Source organism: Strigops habroptila, chromosome 2 (assembly GCF_004027225.2).
Source record: "Strigops habroptila isolate Jane chromosome 2, bStrHab1.2.pri, whole genome shotgun sequence".
Classification (NCBI taxonomy): Eukaryota; Metazoa; Chordata; class Aves; order Psittaciformes; family Psittacidae; genus Strigops; species Strigops habroptila.
The window spans coordinates 104,095,092-104,121,301 of NC_044278.2; the positions used below are offsets into that span (position 1 = coordinate 104,095,092).

The window sequence follows — 26,210 nt, forward strand, 5'->3', positions numbered from 1 at the left end:
TGGGAGAAGCAGGAGTCCAGACACATTTCTGTTCTTACTAATGACAATCGGCTAATTCTAACGAGGTACCTCCTCAGTGCTGTTTTTCCGCATAGGATATTTCCTGGATATATCCAAATCTTCCTGCTGACTGTAAGCATGCCATTGAGATGTTTGTCGGACACTTATGATGCGCAAGACCCTGTTTATAGGTCTCTGCTAGGTCCTACAGTCTTAAATTTTGTAAACGGAAACTAGGTATCTTATTTAGATATAAGAAATCCAGGAGAGGAATTAAAAAGTAGGCAATGTTATTTTAAACCTAGGAAAGCTTCATTTTTGAAATTTCGGTTTTGTTGTTGTAACTCTTCCTACCAGTTGGAAGTAAGTGCAAGCACATCTCTTTATGAGTGAGTCATGAATTCAATCTATGAGACTGAAAAGGACTCTATATGTTTCCTTCAAATTACAGAATGAAAAGACAGTTACTGACCGTAGTATAATTGCATTGCTCTGTCTCCATTACTTAACTATAAAAAGATATGTTCTAACACACTTATCTCTTTGTTCCCAGAAAAGCAGTCTATCTTGAAGTTCGGCATTTGGACAGGAAAGGCAGCAGAATGTGTAATTCAGAAGGCCATTCATGTCAGCTTTGTTTCCAGTCCTGCCCTAAATCTGAATGACAGAGAGTGAATGCAGCCTCCATTCATTTGGAGGCTGCATTCACTAGCTGAATAGTTACGAGCTAGTAACTATTCAGTAACTAGCTGAAAAGTTACAAGCATTAACAGCTTTCCAATCAGCTCCTCGAAACATGCAACTACATTTGAAGTGGATGGGTTTTCTTGAAGCAGTATTCCCTATAGTTAATGCTGCATACCATGGCACTTCATATCGCATTCATCTAGCATATCATATTCATATGGTATGGTACAGCACAAACACTTAAGGAAAAATAGAGGAAAAATAGCAGAAGATTAATAGACAGTGAAAGTGTGAAGACAAGGCTTGAGGTGAGGAAATAGGTTATATTACCTATAACTTGGTACCCACTACCTTAATGTGGAAAGGGAGCATATTCAAGTTTAAAATAGAAAAGTAATACTTAAAACGGCATTTTAAATTTTCATACTGAAGTGCTTTTCAGTAGGTAGATTCCTGTATTTAACAGTGTGGAATGAAACAAAATATTTATAAAGTATTAAAAAATAATCATTCATTGGTAAACTTTGAGCTCTTTCACAACAGAATGCATGAATTTTGTTTACAATGACGTTTAAGATTACCCTTGAAAGTAAACTTTTTCCAGCATGAGATTTATAAATTGTTCTTCTCTGCCTATATCTTAACTTAGCATCTGCACTGCAGACAAATGCATTTGCTTCTTGATGCTCCCCAGAAGCCTTCCATGGAATCACTGCCATCTCTGCCTTCAGACTTGGCACCGATTATGCCAGGGAAAAATAAAAAAATAAAAAAAATTAAAGGAACAAGACATTTTGAACTGCTCTGGGTAAGGGCCTGCCAAGACATGAGTAAGTGGTGTATACACTGCACAGCTTCATGTGATAATATTCAGCATTTTTCTTAGGGTTAAGCTAACTTGCTCTCTAGCACAGGTGTTTAGCAGCTCTTAGGATTTATGTCAAATACCAAGGTCAGTTGCAAGTGTCAGTGTTGATGTGGCCATACAGGTGTTTCTTTGATGTTATAATTATTAGAAAACTTCTGTAAATTCTGGAAGAATCTGTGCTTCCCACTATTTTAAGTTATTTGAAGACAGAACTGAATGAGATTTTAACCATTACACTTGAGCTCTGCTAACATATAGCAACATTTTATGTCAAAACACATGTTTATAATTGACATGAAAAATCACTAGAGAGATAAGCCACTCATTCGTGCAGGAGAACTTTACAAGTTATTTGAATTAATCTTAATGAATTTGCATTTCCTTCAAATTATATCCTATTTCAAAACCAGGGGAAAATTTATAATAATAATAGTTGTATACAGTCTGAAACAGTGTAATTGTTTTTGAACGAAGTGCAGATAAGAACTTAAAATTGACTACAGCATAATGAATGTAAGATAAAACTATTAGCTTTAAGTCTATTAAAAAATTAATTGATGATGCATTTGAAGTGAATAACCACAGAAAATAGTTGATATGTATCCAATGAAAATTTGCAGAGATTCTTGTCTTTGTAATTACAAAATTCAACATCCTACCTTATAAAAATTGAGATAATGACATGAAATGACAAATTTACAGCATAATGAATCCAATCCCTACAAAATCAGACAATGTTCACTACAATGCAGAATCTTACATATTGATCAAAGTCTGTCACATCCAAATTCTACCACAGTAGAAGAAACACACTTTTGAAAGTGGACATCAACATGTAAAAACTAATGTCTTGAACTCATTTGGTCTTTGAATGCACACATAAGATATCTCACTGTAAGTAAATCTTAAATATCAATGAGAAAATTAAAAGAAGTATCTTAATGGTCTCCCTCTCATTTGCCGTTCTCAATTTGAAAATTCAGTCACCAAGATACAGACAGTGTTTTTAAAAGCTTTAATCATCTTCCATTACTCTCTAGTAGTTATCCCTATCGGAGAAAAAAAAAAAACCCTAAGAAGAGAAATTATGACAGAAAGTAGCAAACTGCCAAGGTATGAAAGTACAGAAGTATAGTTGTTAAAGAAATCCTCTTTCATTTCAAATCTTTCTTTGAACTGGCTTATAAAAAGAAACATAACATGTTCATGAACAGAATGTAATTCGAGTTTATTACCTCATCATAACCAACTTATTACAAGCTAATTTGGGATACTCAAAATTACATAGAATAATGCAGAAAGAAATGCCATCCTGAATTAAGGGGCTCTGAAACATACAAAGTACTTTATAATGATTTTCTCACCCCAAACTGCTCTTCAGCCATACAGAGCTTTGCACATTTCCAAGTGTTCTTACTAGTCTGTTTCCTCAGACTGACAGTAGTTTCTAAAAATCTTGACTAATTATAGGCCAATGACCTGCTGCAGACAAGCAACTTCTATTGCAACATAATTGAAAAAGTCATACTTAAGGTTTTCGAAACTGAAAAATAGAAGTTTTCAGAAAAACTTCAATGCCACATTATGTGGCTTTAAATATTCACCATCAACAATAAAGGATTCATAATATATTTCAAAATTGCAGAGCAATTTATAGTTTTCATTCAAAACAATATTTTGTTTTAAATTACAGTTTTGTAAATGATGTTGAAAATGCCATGGTCAGAAAAAACGTGAATATCTATAGCAAACAATATTTACTTACTAGATTTATGGTTTTACGTATAAATTCTTACCTAAGCTGTTTAAAGGCTTCTGCTTTCACAAGTGGTGTTTCTACAGAATGTTCAAAAAGCGCTCCTTCAGGTCCTGCAAAAAAAAAACAAAAAACAAAAAAACAAAAAAAACCAAAAAATCTATATTGTAAAAGTTCAAATGGAAAGAAAATAGCAATAGTGATTTATATGGCCACTTTGGTATTAGAAATTAAGACAAGAAACCATATATTAACAGTTAATACGACAATTAAAATATAGCTACAGTCCTACTATTACAGTATTGGTTGGAACAACACAATACACAGGTAATGTAAAAATTCATGTGTAAATTTTAAAATGAAATCTAAATAGTGTGAAGACAGAAATTTTAAACTACTTGGGACAACAAAAGCAGTAAATAAGATTTTTAAAGTGTAACTTCCATTAGAGTTAATAGAATTAAAATTCCACAAAATCTTTGCAAGTATTACAGACCTAAATATTCCTAATGGAAGAAAGCCAATGGGAAATATCAGCATTAATGCACTAGTGAGAGGCGGGGTGGTGGTAGTATAAGACTGAATGAAAAGGCTTATCTATATATTTTTAGCTTTCTCCTCTAAGTAAGAGTAAAACCTCGCCTTCCTGTGAGAAAAATAGGTATGACACTAAAACCCCAAAAATAATCTCAGGGCAATTTTTTTTTTTTTTTTAATGGCCCGAAATAGATTTCTTATCTTCATTACTTACTTTATCTTTTAAACTGTAAAGAAATAACATCAAATATATGAATGTTACTACATTTACTGTTTTATAGACTATTACTTATGAATTTAATCCTAAAATACGTAAGCTCAAGATATTAATTTCTTAATGAGAGGATTGAAGTGAGCAAGGTTCATTAACACCCCTGACGCACCCTATCAAGCACAGACTATCTGCCTCTTCAACGTCTAACAGAATGTTTATTCATACTCTCATTTTGTCTCCCACTTACCTTACCTTCTGAGCAGAAGTGTCTAAATCAGATATACATCTTCACATTGCATTTCAGCATTAGCTACTAAATCTGAAAACCTTTCCATAGAATAGAGCACTAGAAAATCACTGACTCAGCAAATCTTTAAGACATTGTGAAAAACAAGCAAGCAGGACAAGAAGTAAACTGGCAAAAGGGCAATACAATATGCTTCTCCATAAAAATACCAATCACCTCTGCCCTGCCACCTTTTCTTCAACAAAAGTGGAGCCTAAGCAAATACATTCTATTAATTTCTTACCTTCTCACCACCAAAATATTACCAAATACAACAGTCATGATATATAAATTATAATTTGTAATTGTTAAAATGTTTTTTGAGTAATTGAGTAATTGAGACCATTTTATATCTGCTGAATGAAATCTATTGCATAGAATTTTATCTGCTTGAGCCTATTTTCTCTCTTCTATGGACAGCCTTCTAGTTGGCAAGTTTGCAGGGCAGGCAAGGGAGTGAAAAAGCAGACTCCTATGGCCATGGACTCTAACCATTGTAAAGGAAGATTCTGTTTCCAGCCAGTCCTGTGACTTCACTCCTACTGCCCTGACAATATTATTAGTTATAAAGCAATAATTTATTTGCTAGCTAATACACTGTTACAAGGTGGGTTTTACTGTCACCAATGCCAACTGAATGTATAAAACCCTACCAGAACAAAATGCTGATGTTCGATACCTCTGTACCAGAGTAAGAAATGTCTGCAAAAGATGCAGGTCATTACTGAATATTGAAAAGGATGTAATTGGAGTACATCTCCAGGTAGCATTAATTGTCATGAAGGGTTAAGCTGAGCTTCACTTTCAGAAATTTAAGTGTCTATGATGTCTATGACGTAGGTGTCACAGATGACCTAGAGGCAGTATTCAGTTATTTAATCGTATATACCTACTGTCATCTAAAATACCCTTGTTCATCCTGCCTGGCCTCCAGCTGCCATGATCAAATGAAGCGTCTCTTGTAGACAAAGCGATACCATGTGATGTCTCACATATCCTAAGGTGTTTCAAATACTGCTAGATTCTCACGTTTTAGCATCTGAACTCAGCCACTATATTCAAGTGAGATGAGCGAGCCACCGAGTTCATCCTAAAGTAGGCAACTGCATTTGGTCAGCAGAAAAGCTCTCCTCATGCCAGGTCTAGGTGTCTTCTTCATGCTGTAGGCTTCATTGGCTGTGTTGACTTGAGGTTCAATTCAGTTGTCTGAACTTGAGCATCAAGAGCTGTCTGTGACCCTGTGAGATATCTGAGATGCTTTGCTGATCTTGATTTTGCCCTTCTTAGGAAAACGGAGAGAGTCTGCTGCTGTTTCATTCTACCATATGGGCCAGAAAACATCTAACTGAAATAGTACGAGGTCAAACATACCAAATTGTTGGAAAATGACAATTCCTGAGGTGTTTGATTGTACTAACTTATTCTCAGACTTTTTCATTTTCCCTGAAAGATCCTAAATCATGACATTTGCTCTCTGGTACATTATATTTCAGTTGAAGCCTTTCAGGTTTTCTTACAAATTGTTACTGAGCTTTTCATAATTCACATAAATAAAGTGAACTAAAATCAAATAGTTCCCTATATTGTACATAGAATATTGCAAAATCTTCTTTGTGTATTTTAAGCCTGAGGTATTCTGTTTCTTATGGTATGAGCTTTTCAAAATTTATTTTACATTGATCTTGTTCTTTATCTAAAATGTTTAAAAAATTATCTCAGTATGCAAAGTATTACTAATTCATCCTTCATGGTAATAGTATCATTTAAATCATAGTTTTAATAAATTAATTTGAAGCAAAGTAGGCATGAATGTCCTCTCACTCCTATTAATTTTACACTGAAATAGCCTCACTGATTTTACTGGATTTGCTTTTGAATTGTACTACAGCGTAAAAAAGAAACAGGCAATGTGTCGTTTCTACAGTATCTGCTAAAGTAAACAATTATCCTTGCAGTGTAAAGACTAATATTGGACAAGTCAGAATATATGTTTTAGCATAACAATTTAAACTCATGTATGAATTATTTTTACTTACTTTGAGCAGAGATAGACTTTTCCAAATCAGTTAACAATTATGTAGTTTTTCATATCTTTGTTAAACATGTTTTTCTATTAAAGTTTAGCATCCCTTGGGCAAACAATAATTATTTGATATGGTTTCCTGGTTAAGCAAAGTTGTAATTTCAATTAGGTTAAATAGTAAAAAACTTAAGATAAGACCCTCAGGCGTAAACAAAATTTATTAACACATTTCTTATAACTTAACTTTGGCTTTGAAACACTAATTGTATAGTTACTACATTTGTAGTTTTGCACAGTGAAATAATATGTATATATCAATTCAAATTAAGACCGCAAGATTTCAGAGGACCAATAATTAGCAAAAGTTAAACATGATGTTGCAATCAGGTTAAAAATATTAAAAATGCAATTGAAAACAAGTTACAGTATATTTCTGGTATTTCCTTTGATGGACTCTTCTGCTTAAGGAGAAACCACAACTTGATACATCTGTTTTAATGCAACCTTTTACCTGGAAAATGAAGGTTGACTTTATCAGGTCATACAAAAGGAAATAGCTTTTCATGTGATAACTGTGACATCTTATTTTGTAAATGAGTACTTTGTTGATCTGCAGAAATAGCCGAAGACAAACTTTTCTTTGAGAAATGACATTTTAAATATATTATAAATACCATCTTGTGACATATGCCTACACATAAAGCAGAAATACAGTGGCTTTCACTTTGAAAGATAAAATCATATATAAATATCAGAGAGAGTCTAAAAATGTTTTCACAAATAAAACCCAATACAGCTCAATCTGTATTATCTAGAATTTTTTCAGCCTCAGTGTGCACTGGAAACATTAAATAATTCAGAAAAAAAATTCACCAATCACTAAAACAGAATATACAGACATATATACATATTTATTATTTTACTGTGATACATATTTTACTTTTAAAAGTTCTTACTGTTTACTTACTGAAAAAGTTCAGAATATCTTCAGATTCTACTTCCTAATGAGGTAAAACCAGAACCTGCATTCTCACACAATGACGTATTTAAAAATGCCATTTTAATTGTGTTTTTCTTGTGGCTATTATTTTGGCATTTCTCAAACTGTTACAAACCTGTGACTCGCAGTTTATCTGTGCCAATTACAACCTCATTTTCATCCACTGTAAAAAGTGGTTTGCCATCCTTTGAGTTGATCTGAAATTGCTGACCGTGGAATTCTACCACTTTAGGACCTGCAAAACACAGTAGAATAATGGATTGATTACATCAGTTTTCTTCAATTTTCTATATAAATTACTAATAATTTGAATTGTGGTCTTAATAATTTAATGACTCATTTAAGTACATTAAGGATCATGAAGAACCCGGATATTCTAAGGATAGTGGCCTTATAAGTACTGAAATTGGGTAAGTCTATTTACAAGATCAGATTTGTTATTCAAAACTGTGCCTGGAGTCACGCTTTCAAGCTGGGTTTCCAGGGAATTTAGGAAATCCCTGATGAACTGATCAACACAAACATTCCTGTTCTTGGTGCTGAAAGTACTGAGATTCTCTGATCAGTGTGAGTCTATAATAATTTTTTTTTTTTTTAATCAAAACTAATTATCAAAGTCTTGGCAGCATCATCCCTTATGATTAGGGAGGCTTAAACGCTTTAAAATTACAAACACTCCATGGAAGAGCAGGACCGTCAGCTCTTCATAGCAAATGTCAGTTTAGAGCCACATATCTAACAAATGTTACTGATCATGTTCTTAGAAGAGTTTCAAAAAGCTACAAGAATATTTGCAGTTTGATCTGGTACTCCAAAAATTAAAATAATTATGTGCAAGAGAGTCTTTATGTATTACCAGATCCTAAATTCAGTAAAACATCCTGTTCTACACTATTGGCTTGGTAAGCGGATACAAATCAAACCCTTAATATTCCCCTTTCTACAACCAGATCAATTAAAAATTCACATCACATAAGTTTGAGTGTCAATTTGACAGAGTCATCATCTAAATCTGCGGTCAGAATTAGAATTACAGAGAATGGTCAAAGCAGTTAAGACTCCCTTTTAATAAGTTTTTTAAATAAATTTTTCATAAATGCATTTCACAGACTATTTGTGGGAACAAGAGGCGCTGAGCTGCTTCCTTCCCAGTAGGAACCTGTTTTACCATGCCTACTCCTGTAAATCTTAAGTATATTCCAGGCAGTAATTCTCAAAAGAAACAGTATTAGGATTTTTTTTTTTTTTCTTCTAGATCTTATGTTAAAATGACATTAGGTGGTGGATGACTGATACTGCTAAGAAATACATTCTGGTATTTCCTAAAATCTGCATAGTAGCTGATGCGAGACATGCATAACATATTGTTCTATAGAAATTGCTTATTGATTCGCTTGGCAGATACAAAGTATTGCTTTTAACTGCCCACCAAGCACAGAAAGGGTTACAGAAGCCATAATGTCCTAAACTACGGCAACAATTTTAAGGCATAAAAACTGATATGGATTCTATTCGAAGATGGTTAGGGCAGAAAGCTGAACTCTGCAGTACATTCTACTCTGTTGGACATGTGCACCCAGACACAGCTTTACTGATCTCAATTTGGCTCTTCTCTAAAGCTCCTGCAAAGCACATGACTTTATTTCTGAGAAGTGTATTGCAAAAACTGAGTTCAGAAAATATCTTAATTCAGTGAAAAGGTGCTAAACAGTCTTTTTTTTTTTATAGCAAAAGAAGCAGTTCTGGGTAAGTGAGGCAAGGTTAGATCCCTATCAGTGGTTGCCTAGAAAATCTAGTTTAAGATGTTTTATTATTCCTGTTTCTATCCAGCAGCAGTAATGAAACTGCCCATCTATGTAGTGTAAGTAGATCCTTGTTCATTCAAACAAATCAAAGGACTAAGTAAACTGGCTGTTATCAACCTTACTAGTGCTCCAGGGGCTGGTTCCTCATCCTTCCCACTCATCCAACACCATGATTACAGTGCTCAGCACGAGTGTGGGAAACAAATCAAAGCCTCTGCTGTCTGACATGATACAGGTTCGGTGGTTCAGGCACACTGAGGGTACCACATTTTTACTGGAAGGGATTTAGGAGTGATTCTTGGTCTTTTTTGAAGGTGTTTTACATTGTTTTGAAAAGGAGGGTACTATTTGGAGTCTTTATTTCCTCCACAGGAAGGGAACCCAAGTCTCCGGCTTCCAAGGTCAACACACTGGCTGTAGGACTGCTGGAGGGAAGTTGTTCTACCGCTTTTTCTTCTCCTGATCCTGCTTATTGTCAGACCTCATTCTCAAAAGCATGCAATTAGAATACCTGCTGGATTAGACCCAGTAGCTGAGACAGAAATGGGAATAGTTACTCTCACGGCTCTGACAAGGTTAAGTACTTTTCTTTTCAGTGCTCTCAATATTTTAGTAGGTCTGGCATACTGGAAGCAAATATTTTTATACAGCTATAGAATATTTATTGATTAACTCTATCCCAGCTGAAACCATGACAAGAATTTATAACTGAGTGAATATCCTGAAGACTTACACTTTAGGTATATCCTTTAAAATAAAGTAGGTTTCCCAAGACCTTTCACAGATTCAGTTCTAAGCTGTGAGGTTTTATAGCGTGAGTAATGTTTCAAATAATAATTAGAAAGTGCTTTAAGTGTATTTGAATTATTGTGCAAGCCTGCAAACAATATGCAGCAATATATCTAGAAGACTCAGAAATATATACTGTTAATTTATATATAATTGTTAATTATTTACACACAATCACAGAAAAATACTTTAACGTGATGAAGATACTGTGTGTTTAGAGGGAATGTTATCTACTGATTTCCTTGGTACAAAGGCAGTCATCTTTGAAAATGAATTGCCAGGTCTCAATAGTGGCACTCCTGCTCTTTCCTTCTCAATACCTTGGTAGACACAGAAGTTTTAACAGCTTAATAACACATTGGGAAATAAAAAAAAAAAAAAAAATTATTTGAAAGAACCAAAGTGTGACATGATTTGCACCAGGCTTAACCTGATCCCTTCTAGGAGAACATTTATCTTCTCGATTTGCTGAATCTATTTCACAGGCAATCCTGTTAAAGAAGGATTTTTCACATTTCTCATAGTAAGAACAGGAAAGACCTTTCTCAAACAGCATGAATTGATTAATCTAATTTGTGTATCTGCATATTGCCAGAAAATTGACAGTTATTTATTAATTCTATTGTTATGGAATGTAGACTAATTCAGAGAGATGTGACTTAAAAAAAGAAAATAGTTATAAGATCATAGAATCATCACAGAATCATAGAATAGTTTGGGTCGGAAGGAACCTTCAAAGGTCATCTAGTCCAACCCCCCTGCAATGAGCAGGGACATCTTCAACTAGATCAGGTTTCCCAGAACCACATCCAGCCTGGCCTTGAATGTCTCCAGGGATGGCGCATCCACCACCTCTCTGGGCAACGTGTGCCAGTATTTTACTACTGCCATTGTAAAGAGTTTTTTCCCCACGTCCAGCCTGAATCTTCCCTCTTTTGCTTTAAAACCCTCACCCCTCATCTATCACAAAGGGCCTTGCTAAGAGATTTTTTCTTTTCTTACTCTCTTTTGCTATCCATCATTTCTGATAACCTATGGCTATCACTTCCTCTGTATGCTTCACTCTTCTCCTACCACCTAGAATCATTGAAGTGTTGAATATAAGCCAAAAACCTGAGTGCTTCGGGGTATTGCTATGCAATTTCATTTTTTAGTTTATTTTTATTAAAGCACCTTACTTAAGATCTCAATAAAAGTGTATTAAAAATGTAATACTCCTGCAGATTCAGTTCTAGTTCCATGAGTAATACAGTACCAAAAGATGTAAAGCCATTGCTTTCAGAAGCATAGGATTAGTCAGATTTTCGTATGGAATGGTGTGGAAGTACTTGCTGGTCTTTTGTTAGAATGAATGTGTTACTAGAGAACATGCACCACATTGCATATATACATTTTATGTCCAAATCATACATCTCTCATCACCTTGAAAAATGTCTCTAATACATTAATAGAACACTTGCTGTTCCTGTTTCCTCTTTTTCTCTCAGTTCTCCTTTTATGCAATGGATACAACAATTATGCCCTCTGAGATCAAAGTAAGGATGCCTTACTATCAGCACTTCTTATACTTTGTTGTTCTCTATGATTAAACACAAGTCTAGAGAGCTTTAAAAACTGAGTTCTGAATGATCATTGCAGATACTGATCAAGCAAACACCAGCAACTGGTATTTAGGTGGTAGTACTTTCCCCTCTCAGTGTGATTCAGCTAGCTAGATGTCTTTATCCATTTAGGCATTGTCCTCATAAAATACTCAATTTAAATACAAAAAACCAAACCCATGAAACATTTCACTGTAAAATGGATTATTGATGAAACCATGGCAGGAACAGGAGATCATGCTTCTCACACAGTGACTTGACAAAATGGCTATGGTGTCACCTTTTCTCTCAGGCCTAATGAGTTCAGAAGGTGTCGCATGATGAATAACTTCAACAGGAAAAGGTGAAACACACAGTCCTCACATAGGTAAGGTGGAAAGGCAAGTACCAAAGGAGATGAGGCACGACAATTTGAAACCCTGTATAAAAAGACGACAGCTGATCTGAGTCATCCCTCAGTAGTTCAACCACTCTATCTTCTGCATAATGGATAATTCTTCTTCCTCCAATTATTATTATTACAAAGAAATCCATGAGTGTATTTTCATAAGGTCAACTCCAGCACTCTGTTTCAGGAGTATTCTATGCATGCTTACTGATCTGGGCAGAGGACAATGTGAGAGGACCAACTAAACAGATGGGGCATGACTCAGTTGCCGGCATAGCTGTCCAGTGCCATTATATGTACTTTGGTGTTCTCTGCCTGGCCTTCAACTTATTTTAGATGCCTTAGACTACCTAAAACTTCTGCACTGGACTAGAAAGTCTGACATGGGGTCTGTAAGCAACCCGAGTCCTGCCAGAGTGTCAGCTGAAGACTGGGCAAGACAAAATCACAGAAGAATGCAAGTCAGAGGTCACCTCTGGAAGTCCCCTAGTCCTACCTCCTGCTCACAGCAGGATCAGCCTGGTTGGAACTTCGGTGAAGGTGCTCAGGGTCTTGTTGAAGTAGCATTTTAATACCTCTGAGGAAGGGGATTCAAAAGCCTTCCTGGGCAACCTGTTCCCATGGTTAACCATTTTAACAGTGATATTTCCTCCCCTTCTATCCAGATGCATTTTGTTTCAATGCAACCTATGACCATTGCTTCTTGCCCTTTTGCACCTCTGAGAAAAGTCTGGCATCTTACCTCCAGCCCTCCTAGTAGCAGACAGAAGTTAGAAGCCCCTTTAAGCCTTCTTTTCTGCAGGTTAAACAAACAACTTCTTCAGCCTCCTATACTTCATGTGCTTCCACTCCCTGACCATCTTAATGGCACCCTATGTGACACTCCTCAGTTTGCTCATAGCTCTGCCATACTGGAGAGGACTTAACACAGCATTCCAGATCTTAGGGTGGAATGATGCAGCCCAGAATGGTATTAGACCTCACAAGGGTACGCTGCAGATACATGTTCAAGTAGTACTCCAGGATGGGGTGTGTGTATGTGTGTCTTCTTCTGCAGACCTGCTGCAAAAAGACAGGGATCTAGCTCTTTTTTTGGCCACTAACTGCCACTGGGCGTCTCCTTAGATTTAAGAAGGAAGCACTGTTACACTCAAAATGAATAGGCTTTTAAACATACTTAATTACCCAAATTCTACAAGATTATAGTCACAATGAATTATTTTAAGTTAACCTTTACAACTTCGACTAGCATCAACCAATGCAAAGATGCTTTTCAATTGAGTCTAAATATTAAACTGTAACTGTAATGACTGGTTCTTTTCACAAATAAGTTTTCATGGCGATATGCTTATCTAGCTTTAATTTAAACATGTATTCATTGCTACTTTTTTCTGCTATTTGTTTTAATTCTTTTCAACATTATACCCATCTAAATACACAATGGTCTCACAAAAGACTAGTAGCATATGAATTCAATATAGAACAGAAACACATTTTCCACAGAGTAAAAGAAGAGATTAGAAAAGAGGATTGGTTAAAAAGTCTGTAGGATATTTTAGAAGCCACCTGTCATTCTCTAAATTTTGCCTGATCTGAGTCAACAACTAAATTTTACTTTTAAATAAAACTGGCATATATGTGTTGATATAATCAGATTCACGGGTAGCTAAAATTTTTATACTTCTGGAAGTAAAAATCCCTACTTTAATCTCCTTGGAACAAATATTGTAAATTTGTGATCATAGAAAGACTTAATCACCTCAAAAATACTTCAGTGAAGTTTCCAATTTATCTTTCTATTAATTGCTCCTATGTTGTATCTTTCCTTCTTATAACCCAGCTGGAGAGCAATTAAAGTTGTGCAAATAATCATCTTCCTGCAGTACAAAGATCTTCAAGAAATATGTTCTGGCTTTTATCTTAAAGATAAGAAGGAACTTATTTGGACAAAAATGGAGTTTTTAATGAAAGACTTCTGGGAAAAATAAAGAAGAAAAAGCTAAATGATTTTACAATGTCACTAATTAAGTCAAGTTTATGAAACTGGCTTCAGGGTTCTCCCTGCGAAAACACCATCAAACTCTTCTTGCATACATCATGCTTCCTTAACATCGTTTTCTTCCTATTATGTCTCTGATGAAAAAATACCATCACTTGAAGATGAAATATGAAAGTGCTGATAAGAAAACCACAAATGATTTGACGTTGGAAAGTAGTAGTTTATAGACAGCAATTAATGATAATGAAGCAATATATCAGGTACTGACACTTTGTGTTTCATTAGAATGTTGTTCTGTCTGAAAAAAAGAGGGGTGGGATAGCATAAATACTCTCATTTTAATAGCTGTTCAGATTAATGCAATGGACATGAAAATAGTCTCTAATCATGATTTTGAAAATCAGATCTTTTCAAAAGCTGACTCTACTTTTCAGGAAAGATAGTCAGAAACATGCTGCTTTTTATCCACTTTCTTAATATTCAACACTGGGGCACCACTGCAAAATCTGACTGCATTACATTCACCTGCTGGTAGGCTGTATATGTAAGCATATGCTTGCTTAGGTGAACCATCTTCTAATGTTTGATACCAGTGTTGCTCTAAGTATTTGATAATTGACTATGTAGTCTGTTTCTTTTATATATATTTCATATTTCATATTTTTTACCATTCATCATTGACAAAGTTTGATAATCTTTTATACTAGGTTGCTTTATTTTTACCAGGTTGGACAGAACCTTGGGCAATATGACCTAGTGTGAGATGCCCCTGCCCATGGCAGGGGGGTTGGAACTAGATGATCTTAAGGTCCTTTCCAACCCTAACCATTCTATGATTCTATGATTCTGTTATGGCTCAGGGCATAAATCAAAGGTGCTATATTCTTTTTTTGTTCTAGGATTGAATAAGACTTTGAAGTGGTAAGAACAGGAATCTTGGAGATGATGGTTAACAGCTTTATTCAACTGCTTTCTTGGATTATCAAGGAAAGTTCTAGATATTTCAGTTCTGAAGGTTGATGAGCAAGCTGTGATAATGACATCTGAATCTTATTAATGATTTTAAACACAGGAGCTATTCTAATGAAAATAGTTACCATCTGTTCTGTAGACATCCTTGCCTTGGTTATAAGCACCTCTCCCTATGGTTTTCTTAACTCCCTCTAACTCTTTCACACATCTGTGCCTTCCTTAGATTCCTTCCTTGCTGTCTGTTGGCCAACATCCTTTTCTAAGTAAGTCCCATTTCTCCCAGAAATGTTCCCAAAGCAATCACATTCCCATAATCCCTTAACTGAAAGTCTCATTTCCTTTTTTTTTTTGTTTTAAATTATTAATATTATTTTTTAAAATAGAAATTATTTACTTGGTTTTAATACTAGTTTCTTTGGTCATGTATGAGTTTTAAATGATTTAAAAGAGTAATTCAAACAAAATGGGTATCTTTGTCAGCCAGAGGGATACTGAAGTCAAAAATGAGTAAAGCACAGAACTGGTTTGGGTTTTTATTTTTTAGTTTAGTCGTTTCCTGGCAAGCAATTAGTTAAATGCATTCGCATTGAGCGAGGCTTCTGAAAGCTGTGTAATTATGGAACACAGTCCAAAACACAGGATCTGCAGCATTTTTTTTAAGGGCTACAATGTCCAGATAACTCCTGCAAGAGGTACGTCATGCAGGTAAACCAAGGAGCATGTAGAAACTTTAAAACTAGAGTGCTCATGGTGGAAGTTGCTCGCATTTAATGTCATTTGGGTACATCTGTGATTCACGAGGAAAACATTTTTCATTCTTTCATAACATGCGTCTGTTATCTTCATGTAAGGAATTTCATAGAACTCCTCAAGTAAAGACTTGTTTCACATCCCTCTTGTGAATTACTTCTATGGAAGACTGGGTATTTAAATCACTCTTAGTAACGTATTAAAATATTTTAACATCATTTGAATCGCAATCTTCTCTGAGTTAAAAGGTATTTTTGTTATGATCTTATGAGTAATACTATATTATATTGTCATCTTTGGAACAATCCAAAACTCATCTATACAGTTTCTTCACAATGGCATTGCTGCTATTTGTAAGATGAATAGAGTATTAAGACATAATACCAGCATGCTGGCAACTGTGGAATGCATTAGTTCTTTAGAAAAGGCTTGTGCATATGATTTTAATCAGCCACACACCTATTTTTCACACTTCTAAGGAAATATCATCTTGCATGCATTTTATGACTGGCTAAGGACAATGGCTAAAAGTATCAAGCTATGTACAGATAGTTGTTTACTGTAACAGCCTGCCACTTTCCCCAGTCACTGTTGTGACTTTAGGTATTAACAGAGTTCTTTACAGTATTAAGTTTCTACTCTTTCTTCAAACATTTTTCCATCAGTCTAAAATTAGTATGATTTAGTACTAGCAGTATTTCATGTTAGTATTTACAAAGGTATCAACTATGCCAGACAGCAAATTAATAATGAATTCAGTAAATAGAATTGCCAGTCAAAAAGAGATTACTTAAATGTCAAATATTTCAAATAATATGCATTGCACATGAGCACTTCTTTTTGATGTAGTTTTGATTTTCCCAGGTTCAAATCATTATTTTACCCTCTTACCTAAGTATTTCTTGTAAAGCAAGCCAGAGTGCTGTCAGAACTTCCCTACTTCAGTGTTGTATTTCAACTGCCTTTATACACTGAACACATTTAAAAGATTTGAGATGCAGATCTTCCAGTCTATGATCTGCTCCCTCCTACTGGTTTACTCATATATTGCCTAAGACAGATACAGCCCCTCTGCACAGATAGACAACTTTTCCATTGGTCAGCACTAAGTGTTTGGCTTTCCCTTAGGAAAAGGTTAAAGACGCCTGAGATCAGAAGGTACAAAATAGACTGAATTGCAAGTTACTGGGAATAGAGCCAGAAAAAAACAGACGATGAAAAGTGAAGAAACAGAATTAAATTACCAGTAGGGAAAAATACTAAATATGGGTGGTACTTGCTCTAAATGAGTCACTGCTGACAAGACAGTTCCCATTCAGCAGAACTCTCCCTGCTAGACAGCAGTCCGTATTCTACAACACGGGTGTGTCTTGACCCTTCTCTGTCTATAAAGTCTTCAGTTTACAAGTTTTCTTCAATCTAAATTGAATCTAGCCCTACAGAGCAGATATTTTTAACTTTCTATTTATTTAAGGCAGCACATTCCATCTCACTTTCTGTACTGCTCTTAGTTAACACTCTCAGAAGACAACTAAGTGGTGATTGGGAAGGAGAAAAAAGGAAAAGATGGTCTGAGATTTGTTGTTGCTTTTCCAGGCAAGGTAAGATCTATAACTATTGCCTGGCACAACAGAACTAAAATTTCTTTCCTTCCATTAAAATATATCCTTTACACTGCTTCCAGGACTGAAGCTCTCTTTGTTAACAGGAAAGATAAGCTGTGCACGAATATCTCAGACTGCTTTTTTCTGGACCTCAGTTACATTATAGGCACCAAAGTCCAAACAAGCAAATCATCTATATCACTTTTCAGTGCTGACCTTTATTCCTCAACAAAGTTTCTTAATTGTTCATGCTGAAACATTGTGTGAGAAGCCATGTACCTTCCACCTGCCAAAAGTATGTCATGTTTCCATCTTAAATTACAGAGTTGCCTTATTTCTGTAGGACACAGTCCCACAAGTGCACCATGAGTATATTAAAATATAGTGACAGAATTGAGTTCAGCAAAAATCAAAGCAGCTTTTTTCACTTTCATGGAAAAGCACCTGCTAATGATGGGGTCACTCATCTTACAAGTGGCTAAACTCAATACAGGACCGAATATTCATGAACATCTGCATACCACACCTTTCCTATTAGCAGTTCTAGGTCATGCAGGCTGGACACAGCCTGCCAAACAATTTATTATGCCTTTGGGCTACTGTCTGACATGATTTTATCTGTAAGTTTCTCAGGCTTCGGCAGTGAGCAGGTTAGGCAAATTAGTGTGGTGGTCAATAATATGCTCTGTGGTCTGCCTTTCCCAAAGGATCTCCTGACAACTTCTCCTTAGGCAGGATAGGCACACGACCACAGTGCAGATACACATTTGGTCCCATGATGGGCAGCCACAAACAGTACGGAGCAGACAAAATCAACCGAGTATGTCACAGAAACTTCGGGTTTGGTCTTGTGGTCACCGTACAGTTAATTACTGCAAACTATTTAATAACTTTACTAATAATATGAAACTGTACATTTCAACCCTTAATTATTATCAAAATGAGATATGAATGCTACTATCATGTTTTGATAAATGTTTAGGGACATTTTCTTATGAAGAATAATTTGGATCTTTATGATTAGCTTGAATTAAAAGAGATTTAAAAACATTTAAAGGCCAAATTGTGATTAATTGAATAATTGTACATTTTTAAGGGGAACAGCAGTCTTTATATGTTTTTCATTATACTTTTTATTTGAAGTTTCTTTTAAAACAGTGAAGGTTGCAGTATGTTCAATGAATTGATATCATAATTCTTCAAAGAGGAACTGTCACAGAATTTACAATCTCCTCAGCATGGAAAAGTTGCTCATCTGGGTCCCAATCAGCAAACCACTTAAGCATATTAGGTTAGTCTTACAGTTAAATAATTAGGAATTTATGCTTTGCTGCATGAGAATCTTAGAAGAAAAAAGTTAATAAATTGTTACATTTTTCTCTAAAGTCAAAGATGAAAAATATTAACAAAACTAAGAAAAAATTTGTTGTATCTGACACATATTGTTTCCGTTCTTGCCTCAAAAATACAACTTAGAGTAATGCCTGCGTATTCTTTCTGCCATGATCTATCACCTACATCTGTCTAGATCTATTGATTGCCTCCAGTAAACTAATGTATCTTACTGCTACCAAATATAGTAAAACGTGCATTTCTGTGCATTGGCTTTTTTATTATAATTTATTTATTTATTTATTGTTTTAGGATATCTGCTTAAATGTTTTAATCTCTGGTATACTAGGAAATGAAGGGAGACATACAGACCTCTAAGATAAAATCATTTTCTCAGAAAATGATTTGCAACTATCAATAGATTATTTACACAAGAAAAGGAGTAACTTCTGCAGCGGCCTTTCTTGAATAACTCTGCTATAAAGAAGTACTTCAAATATTTACAGAACCAGTGCTGAACTGAGCAATTGAAAACATACTGTTGGTATTTATTGAGTGGCAGCTGGACTATGGATATATGGCCATAGCAGTTAAAAATAATCGCATTTACTGCTTTATATTCTCAAAGCTCCTTGCAAATATTCATTATAATGTTTCCAAAACAGTGAAGAAGGAAAAATCACTTAAGACTTACCCACATTTAATCTGCCTGTGACTTCCCCATTTGAATTGCGAGCGTTAACAGTCACATTGTGAGTAGACTGGAGAAGCAGTGATGAGTCCTGGAGTACGGAGGGGAAAAAAAAGTAGATTCACAGAATAATTAGAATTGTTAACAACTTTCAAAACATAGTCCAGTGTTTATATTAACTCAGTCCCTGAAAGAGCTTTGCAGCTACAAAACCATCTACAACTGTCAAATAAGCTGGGCTGGTTTTTTTGATTACTTCAACTGTATCAGATTTAAAATAAGAGAAAAAATCTAGAGAATACTTCAGGTGAACAAAATCTGTGTTTCTGGCCCAATGAACATGGCTGCTAACACTTTATCTTTTCGAAAAAAATCCTTAAGCACTAGATTTCCTACATTTCAATATGTAATTGAGCGTCTGTTTAAGTGAATTGTGAATACCCCACTCTGCAAATTTGCACTGTCATATTAATTGGTGAGAAACCTGTGTGTGCATTCTGCTTTCTCAATGATCCATGCAGCCTGTATGCTTTGGCTTGATTTTGGCAGCTGGCACTGACTCTCCCAGCAATGAAACAAACACAGACAGTGTGATGGAGAAAATGGCAGGTTGATTAGCTCAAAGCTGACTTTAATAGATGACAGTACAGATAAGAGTGTCAATCTAAATTAAATCATTTCCCTGTCCTCCCCTCAGAAGGGTGACAGAAGTGTACCAACAGACTGAACAGCAGCACCTGCTTGTCCACATCTCTGTACCATGATTTGAGCCTAAAACACTCTGTGCTGTATCTGGTATTCCAATATACAAAATCACATCTGAAGGTCACAGAGCAATGGCACTCATATTTGACTTAACTGTCCTCACAGGTCACACCACAGCTGGGACATGTGCAGAGCAAACAGAGCCTCAAGCCTATCCATGCTACTTACAGAAGCCAGGGCATGCGAGCAGGTGTAATTGGTATCTTCATTCGTTCCTAGCACACCTTACCACAATCCAATCTAGCTATGGTAGGCAATTCAAAATTTCATGTCATTCTTAGACTGCAACCAATGTGGAATTACTTCACCAAAACCAAAACTACCCTTGTGTTAACTCATGGCTTGATGTACAGGTGCTTTCATACTGAAGTATACATTCTACCTAAAGGACAGGAACCTTTCTCAGTTGCCAAAGTATCAGGAACACATAATATGAAGACAGTATTAGCAAGCTGCCTGCTTGTGACACTGGTGATACTCGTTCCTAGATAAATGAGTTTCTAACTACGGGAATATTGTATATATTGTATATATATTGTTTATATATTGTATATATATAGCTTCTGGTACTTCTTCTGGACTCAAGAGAGTTTGTGCAGCACCTTGAAAGGCTAAGCCCTGAAAAGCACTCTCAAGTCATGTTCCCATCATAACTTAATGCTTAGAGTATGAGATAACCTGAAAATTTCGAACACATTTTATGTGAAGAATTTTACTACAAACACTTGTCTAATAAGCGATAGAAGCAATACACAGTTTGGAGTCCAACTTATACTTTTGTTTTTTTTCAAACAAAAGCCCGATATCTTACAAGTAGGAAGATAGGCTATCTCAAAAGGAGTCACTAAGTGAGCAAAATAAATGAATCTCATTTTGTAAATTATATCAGGAAAATGTGAAAGCACAGAATTGACACAAATTATGAAAAGTCTTAAGAATAAAAGTAAGCAGTGTGTTAGAATGAACATTAATGGTAACAAGTCAGTATGAGGTGGAAAAGGAAACTCAACAAAGATCAGGGAAATATATTACAATTAAGTACACATGCTAAATGACCCACAAATCTGGGCACCTTTAGTACACTTATTTAACTGTTGCTGGTTGATTTAAAAAATAAATTAGAAATTTTCAGTATTAAATGTGACCTGCAGCGTCCACATGTATGTTGCTGACTAACTAAAATCTAGTAACATATTTATAAATGCTCATCTTTTATCTTTCCATGAATATGTATTAGCTAAGATAGTGGATGAAAGATTGGACATGAGCCGGCAATGAGCACTGCCGGGCCAAAGGCCAATCGTAGCTTGAGCTGCATCCAAAGGAGCGTGACCAGCAAGACAAGGGAGGTGATTCTGCCCCTCTACTCTGCTCTTGTGAGAACCACCCCCAGACTGTACTGCATAAGTCTATGTCTGTCCTCAGTACAAGAAAGACATACACCTGTTGGAGAGGGTCCAGAGAAGGGCCACAAAAATGATCAGAGGGATGGAGTACCTCTCCTATGAGGAAAGGCTGAGAGTTGGGGTTGTTCAGCCTGGAGAAGGCTCCAGGGACACGTAGCTGCAGCTTTTCAATACTTGAAAGGGGCCTATAAGAAAGATGGGGAGAGACTTTTTAGCAGGGCCTGTTGCAACAGGTCAAGAGGTGATGGTTTTTAAACTAAAAGAGAGGAGATTCAGGCTGGATGGGAAGAAAAAATTTTTTACAAGGAGGGTGGTGAAACGCTGGCACAGGTTGCCCAGAGAGGTGGTGGATGCACCATCCCTGGAGACATTCAAGGCCAGGCTGGATGTGGTTCTGGGAAAACTGATCTAGTTGAAGATGTCCCTGCTCATTGCAGGGGGGTTGGACTAGATGACCTTTGAAGGTTCCTTCCGACCCAAACTATTCTATGATTCTGTGATGATTCTATGATCTTATAACTATTTTCTTTTTTTAAGTCACATCTCTCTGAATTAGTCTACATTCCATAACAATAGAATTAATAAATAACTGTCAATTTTCTGGCAGTATGCAGATACACAAATTAGATTACTCAATTCATGCTGTTTGAGAAAGGTCTTTCCTGTTCTTACTATGAGAAATGTGAAAAATCCTTCTTTAACAAGATTGCCTGTGAAATAGATTCAGCAAATCGAGAAGATAAATGTTCTCCTAGAAGGGATCAGGTTAAGCCTAGTGCAAATCATGTCACATATGTCTAGTTGAAGATGTCCCTGCTCATTGCGGGGGGGTTGGACTAGATGACCTTTGAAGGTCCCTTCCAACCCAAACTCTTCTATGATTCTATGCTTCTATGAAGATGCAATGGTGCTGCCCATAACTCTGTGTTGGACTCATAATGAAGGCATAAACTTGTGATAGGTTCCAGAGATGATGCACAGCAAGTAGATTTTTCTGCTACGTATTTTCTTAGCATTTTGGAGACCTCATTAGGTGAGAAAAGCTGTTAGCAGACTGCAAGGAGAAAACTATTAAGGCAAGAAAGCTGCTATGATAGCCGAGTGGCTCAATTCTCTAACAGACAAACTTAGAAAAAGAAATCATAACAAATAAGCAACTTTATGAGAATAAATAAATAGATGGCACTCAGGAGATCAAGCTACAGGCAATTAAGCCTCTACAGAGTTCAAATATTTTAAAGAGCAAGCCAACAGATAAACAGAATACCTCCAATGAATTATCGGTTCACAAGGGGCAGAGACGTGCAGCAGACTGAAGGCTTTAATTAATGCATGCTACTATCAGGATGGTTCATTAGACAGCTAAGCTTATACTAGCTGCTGCCACACCTCTTTCTTACTATATAGTGCTAAATGTATTAAGGCCTGGAATGAATACAAATGAGCTAAAAGAGCTTAACATTGCATAACATTTTTGGACGGCAGAGGGAGTTCTTAAGTGTTACCTATGCTGGTCTTAAAAAGTTACATGCCTTAGTGGATAAACAACCTCAAGAGAAATTCATTTAAGCATGAAAATAGTTTTCCCACTGACTGTGAGACAGAAAAGAATACACGTAAGAAACAAAACTGAAATAGAGGTTTAGTAATGGAATTTCACCTTCTAAGAGCTGCTACTGGAAATACTTGTTGCAGAAAAAGAAAGGCTTAACAGATATAAAATATGCTGTCATTGCTTACATTTCAGAAATCAAGCACTTTAACAACCTCCTTCTGATAAATTTATTTACATTTTCTCTTGCTATATCAATATAAAAACTAAATTTTTCCCTAGGTTCAGAAAAGTCTCATAGCTGGCTATTTGTTCTTGGTGAGGATGATTGCATGTTTGACGTAATGAAAGAGCCATATCCGGCTTTTAGTCTCATTGAATAGCACTTGAAATGTCCCATTGGTTGACGACAATGTTCATAAAACATGGCTCATTTTGTAAGAGTTTAGATTATGGACAATAGTTCTGAAAAAGATTCTTTTATTTGGCCAGAAACAGATACTGTTCTACAAAAAATTCACTAGAGTAAGTTTCAGAGTTCATCTGGATAATTAAAAACCAATTCATATTCTCTCTTCCTTCCTCTAAATCCAGTACTTCAATAAAAATCTTTTACACACATTCTCAGTGCCATTTTAAAGTTAATCTGCTTCTTTAACATTTTCTTCAACTAAATATGTTATTCTTTCTTTACCTCAATAATAACAGAGCTTTCTAGCTATGTAAAAAAGATTAAACCCTAAATATTTCCATTTAGCCTGGTAGATTTTATATATGTAAAAATATAATTATATAATATATTTACTATCATTGTCCTAAAAGTGACAAAATCTGAACTTACTAGAGAAACTGTAACTTTTCCAATAGGATCCACTGATTTTAGAGATTTTGAAACTATTCTGTAATGAATGAATAAACAAAACAAGCAGTATCACAGGGAAGCCTATACTAAAAAATTGTATCAGTTAAAATAATGAAAAACTTCCTCCGCGCTCTTAAAATATTAGCATTACTTATATGTAATGACCTTTCTAATTCCTTTTTGAGCTACTTCCTATCACATGCCTGAGAGAAAAACATTTGTTCTTCCATAGCATCAGAACATTGACCTATAAATCATGCTTGCGAAATATACAAAAATGTACGCATACCCGTATATACATACATATATGCATGCACACACATATCTTCATATTTCCATGACAGTTGCCTAGACTTTACCTAAAATCAACTGTTCACTGGTGCATTAATTTTAGCATTATTGAAAGATTATCTGCTTAGTGGTAAGATTAGCACTTACCACTCGAGAGTGGATTTCTTTGGCATAAAGAGGGAATAAGAATTCCGATTCCCCTTCCAGACGAAGACCTTCTTTCGTAACACGCAGGTGTCCCATTCCAGTCTGAGGAGAAGATGCAAGAATTATGCACATTTTATTATTGTTGCTGTATTTATCTTTTCTTCTTTTCACAAACTGAAAATTTCCAGAGCTGCTTGCCTCCAGTCTATTGATTTAGATACCCATACTAAGGCATTTAAAATTCTGAGAATTCCTCATCTCTTTGAGGAGCGTTTTTCTTTAAGAAATTGTAGCTTTCAAGAAACAGTTATTAAAATTGGGATTTTTTTTGAGGAAAAATACAATATTACAGTCATTAACTTCAAAAGAAGCGCATTTGTATTGATTGAAATAGCCTTTGTACTTGCTTTCTAAAAATGTCATGAACAATAAACTTTTACACGACTCACATAAGACACACCTTATGTTAACATTTCAAGGTTTATTTTACCAGTAATGTATTTTACAAGTTTTACAAGGAATGTAATACTTCTAAGCCTACTGAGGAGACAAAGAAGCATTTTTACTTGCTTCCATTTTCAGTTATTACTTCTTTCTTTTTAATTCATTTTTCCTTCCTTGGTTTCCCTACCCGCCTCCCCCCTAATTCTAGGTCAAGGCTCTATCTTTCATGCTATCATCTTCCTTTCTCTAGATCACCTGCTTGCCAGTTTTTGTACCTTCCTCATTCTCTCTTAGTTGTTCCCTCATGATTTTAACCCAGTTACGCTTTCCAGCCCGTATCTTATTTCCTTCTTTTTACTTTCTTTCATCACTATAATAGAATTGATAATGTGAAAAATGAGTCAGGAACTACTTCCTTAAGTACATCTGAGGACTTGCAAGCTTCAGCTATTTCACAGGTATTTAGCTAATTTGCACAGGATTCACCCCTCCTCCTGCCAGAAAAAATGAGAGAACACTTGGCAAAAACTTTACAGCCTGACAGCTCGGTCATATGTAAAAATATTTCAAGTCAACTGCCTCAAACTACAAAGAAGAGGTGGGAGGGCTAAATAAAAACCAGTAAGTCCCAAAAGTATTTCCACTTTAAATATTTTTTAAGGTTCTTCTTCACATAAGTAGAGAAGAAGAGGCCACTGATGATACATCAACAACCTGTTCATCTAATGAATTAGGCCTACCACCGATAAAAGTTATAACTGAGGCTGTTTTCAAATATGGTATGTTCTGACCAATGTCATTATACATTTTATATATATGTAATTCTAAATAATATGTCTAACCAGCCTTCAATGAATAACTATAGCACTGTAGCTGTTTTCTTTTAACAGGTTTGAAGAGAGACAAAGGAGAGAAACAAGCTTTGCTTAAATTCCATAAGGTAAGAAATATTCACGTCAGCAGTTTGCTCAACTGAAGAGTACAATGCGATTCCTCCTCAGCAAGGATTTATTTCAGGAAAGAGGCTTTTAGAATGGCTATTTATGGAATCTGTTATTCAGGGTCAAATATTTTACTGCTTTGAAATATATAATGTAGTGACTTTTCTCAGTGGAAATAGATAAAATTTCCAAATTCTAGACCATCACAAAGCTTTTAAAAAGTATGTGGTATATACTGATACATCTCATGAGACAAAACTGAAATAATACCTATGACGAGCCCTCTATAGCTTTCATAATCACTATTCCTAGCCAGAATTGAGTGACTTAGAACTGTGTTTTTCTAGAGAAGACTACGGACAATTTTCTCTAACTTGTTTTCTAACAAAACAGAGATCAACACCAGAAAGACAAACACTTTTGAAAAATATGACATGAAATATCAGGATATTCTAAAGAAATACCACTAACAAATGGCTCTAATTTAAGCAACTCAGTTT

The 26,210-nt window shown here is 35.5% G+C and overlaps 1 protein-coding gene across 8 annotated transcripts in view; it reads right to left on the reverse strand.

Moving 5' to 3' along the window:
• Positions 1 to 26,210, reverse strand: part of SGCG (sarcoglycan gamma) — a 119,042-nt gene that overhangs the window by 22,679 nt on the left and 70,153 nt on the right. For all 8 annotated transcript variants that reach the window (XM_030476025.1, XM_030476022.1, XM_030476026.1 and 5 more), the window contains 4 exons: positions 24,326 to 24,427; positions 19,306 to 19,393; positions 7,487 to 7,606; positions 3,352 to 3,424 (listed from right to left, as the gene is read on the reverse strand). In XM_030476025.1, the coding sequence (XP_030331885.1) occupies positions 3,352 to 3,424; positions 7,487 to 7,606; positions 19,306 to 19,393; positions 24,326 to 24,427 (383 nt within the window). The remainder of the gene's footprint in view (positions 1 to 3,351; positions 3,425 to 7,486; positions 7,607 to 19,305; positions 19,394 to 24,325; positions 24,428 to 26,210) is intronic.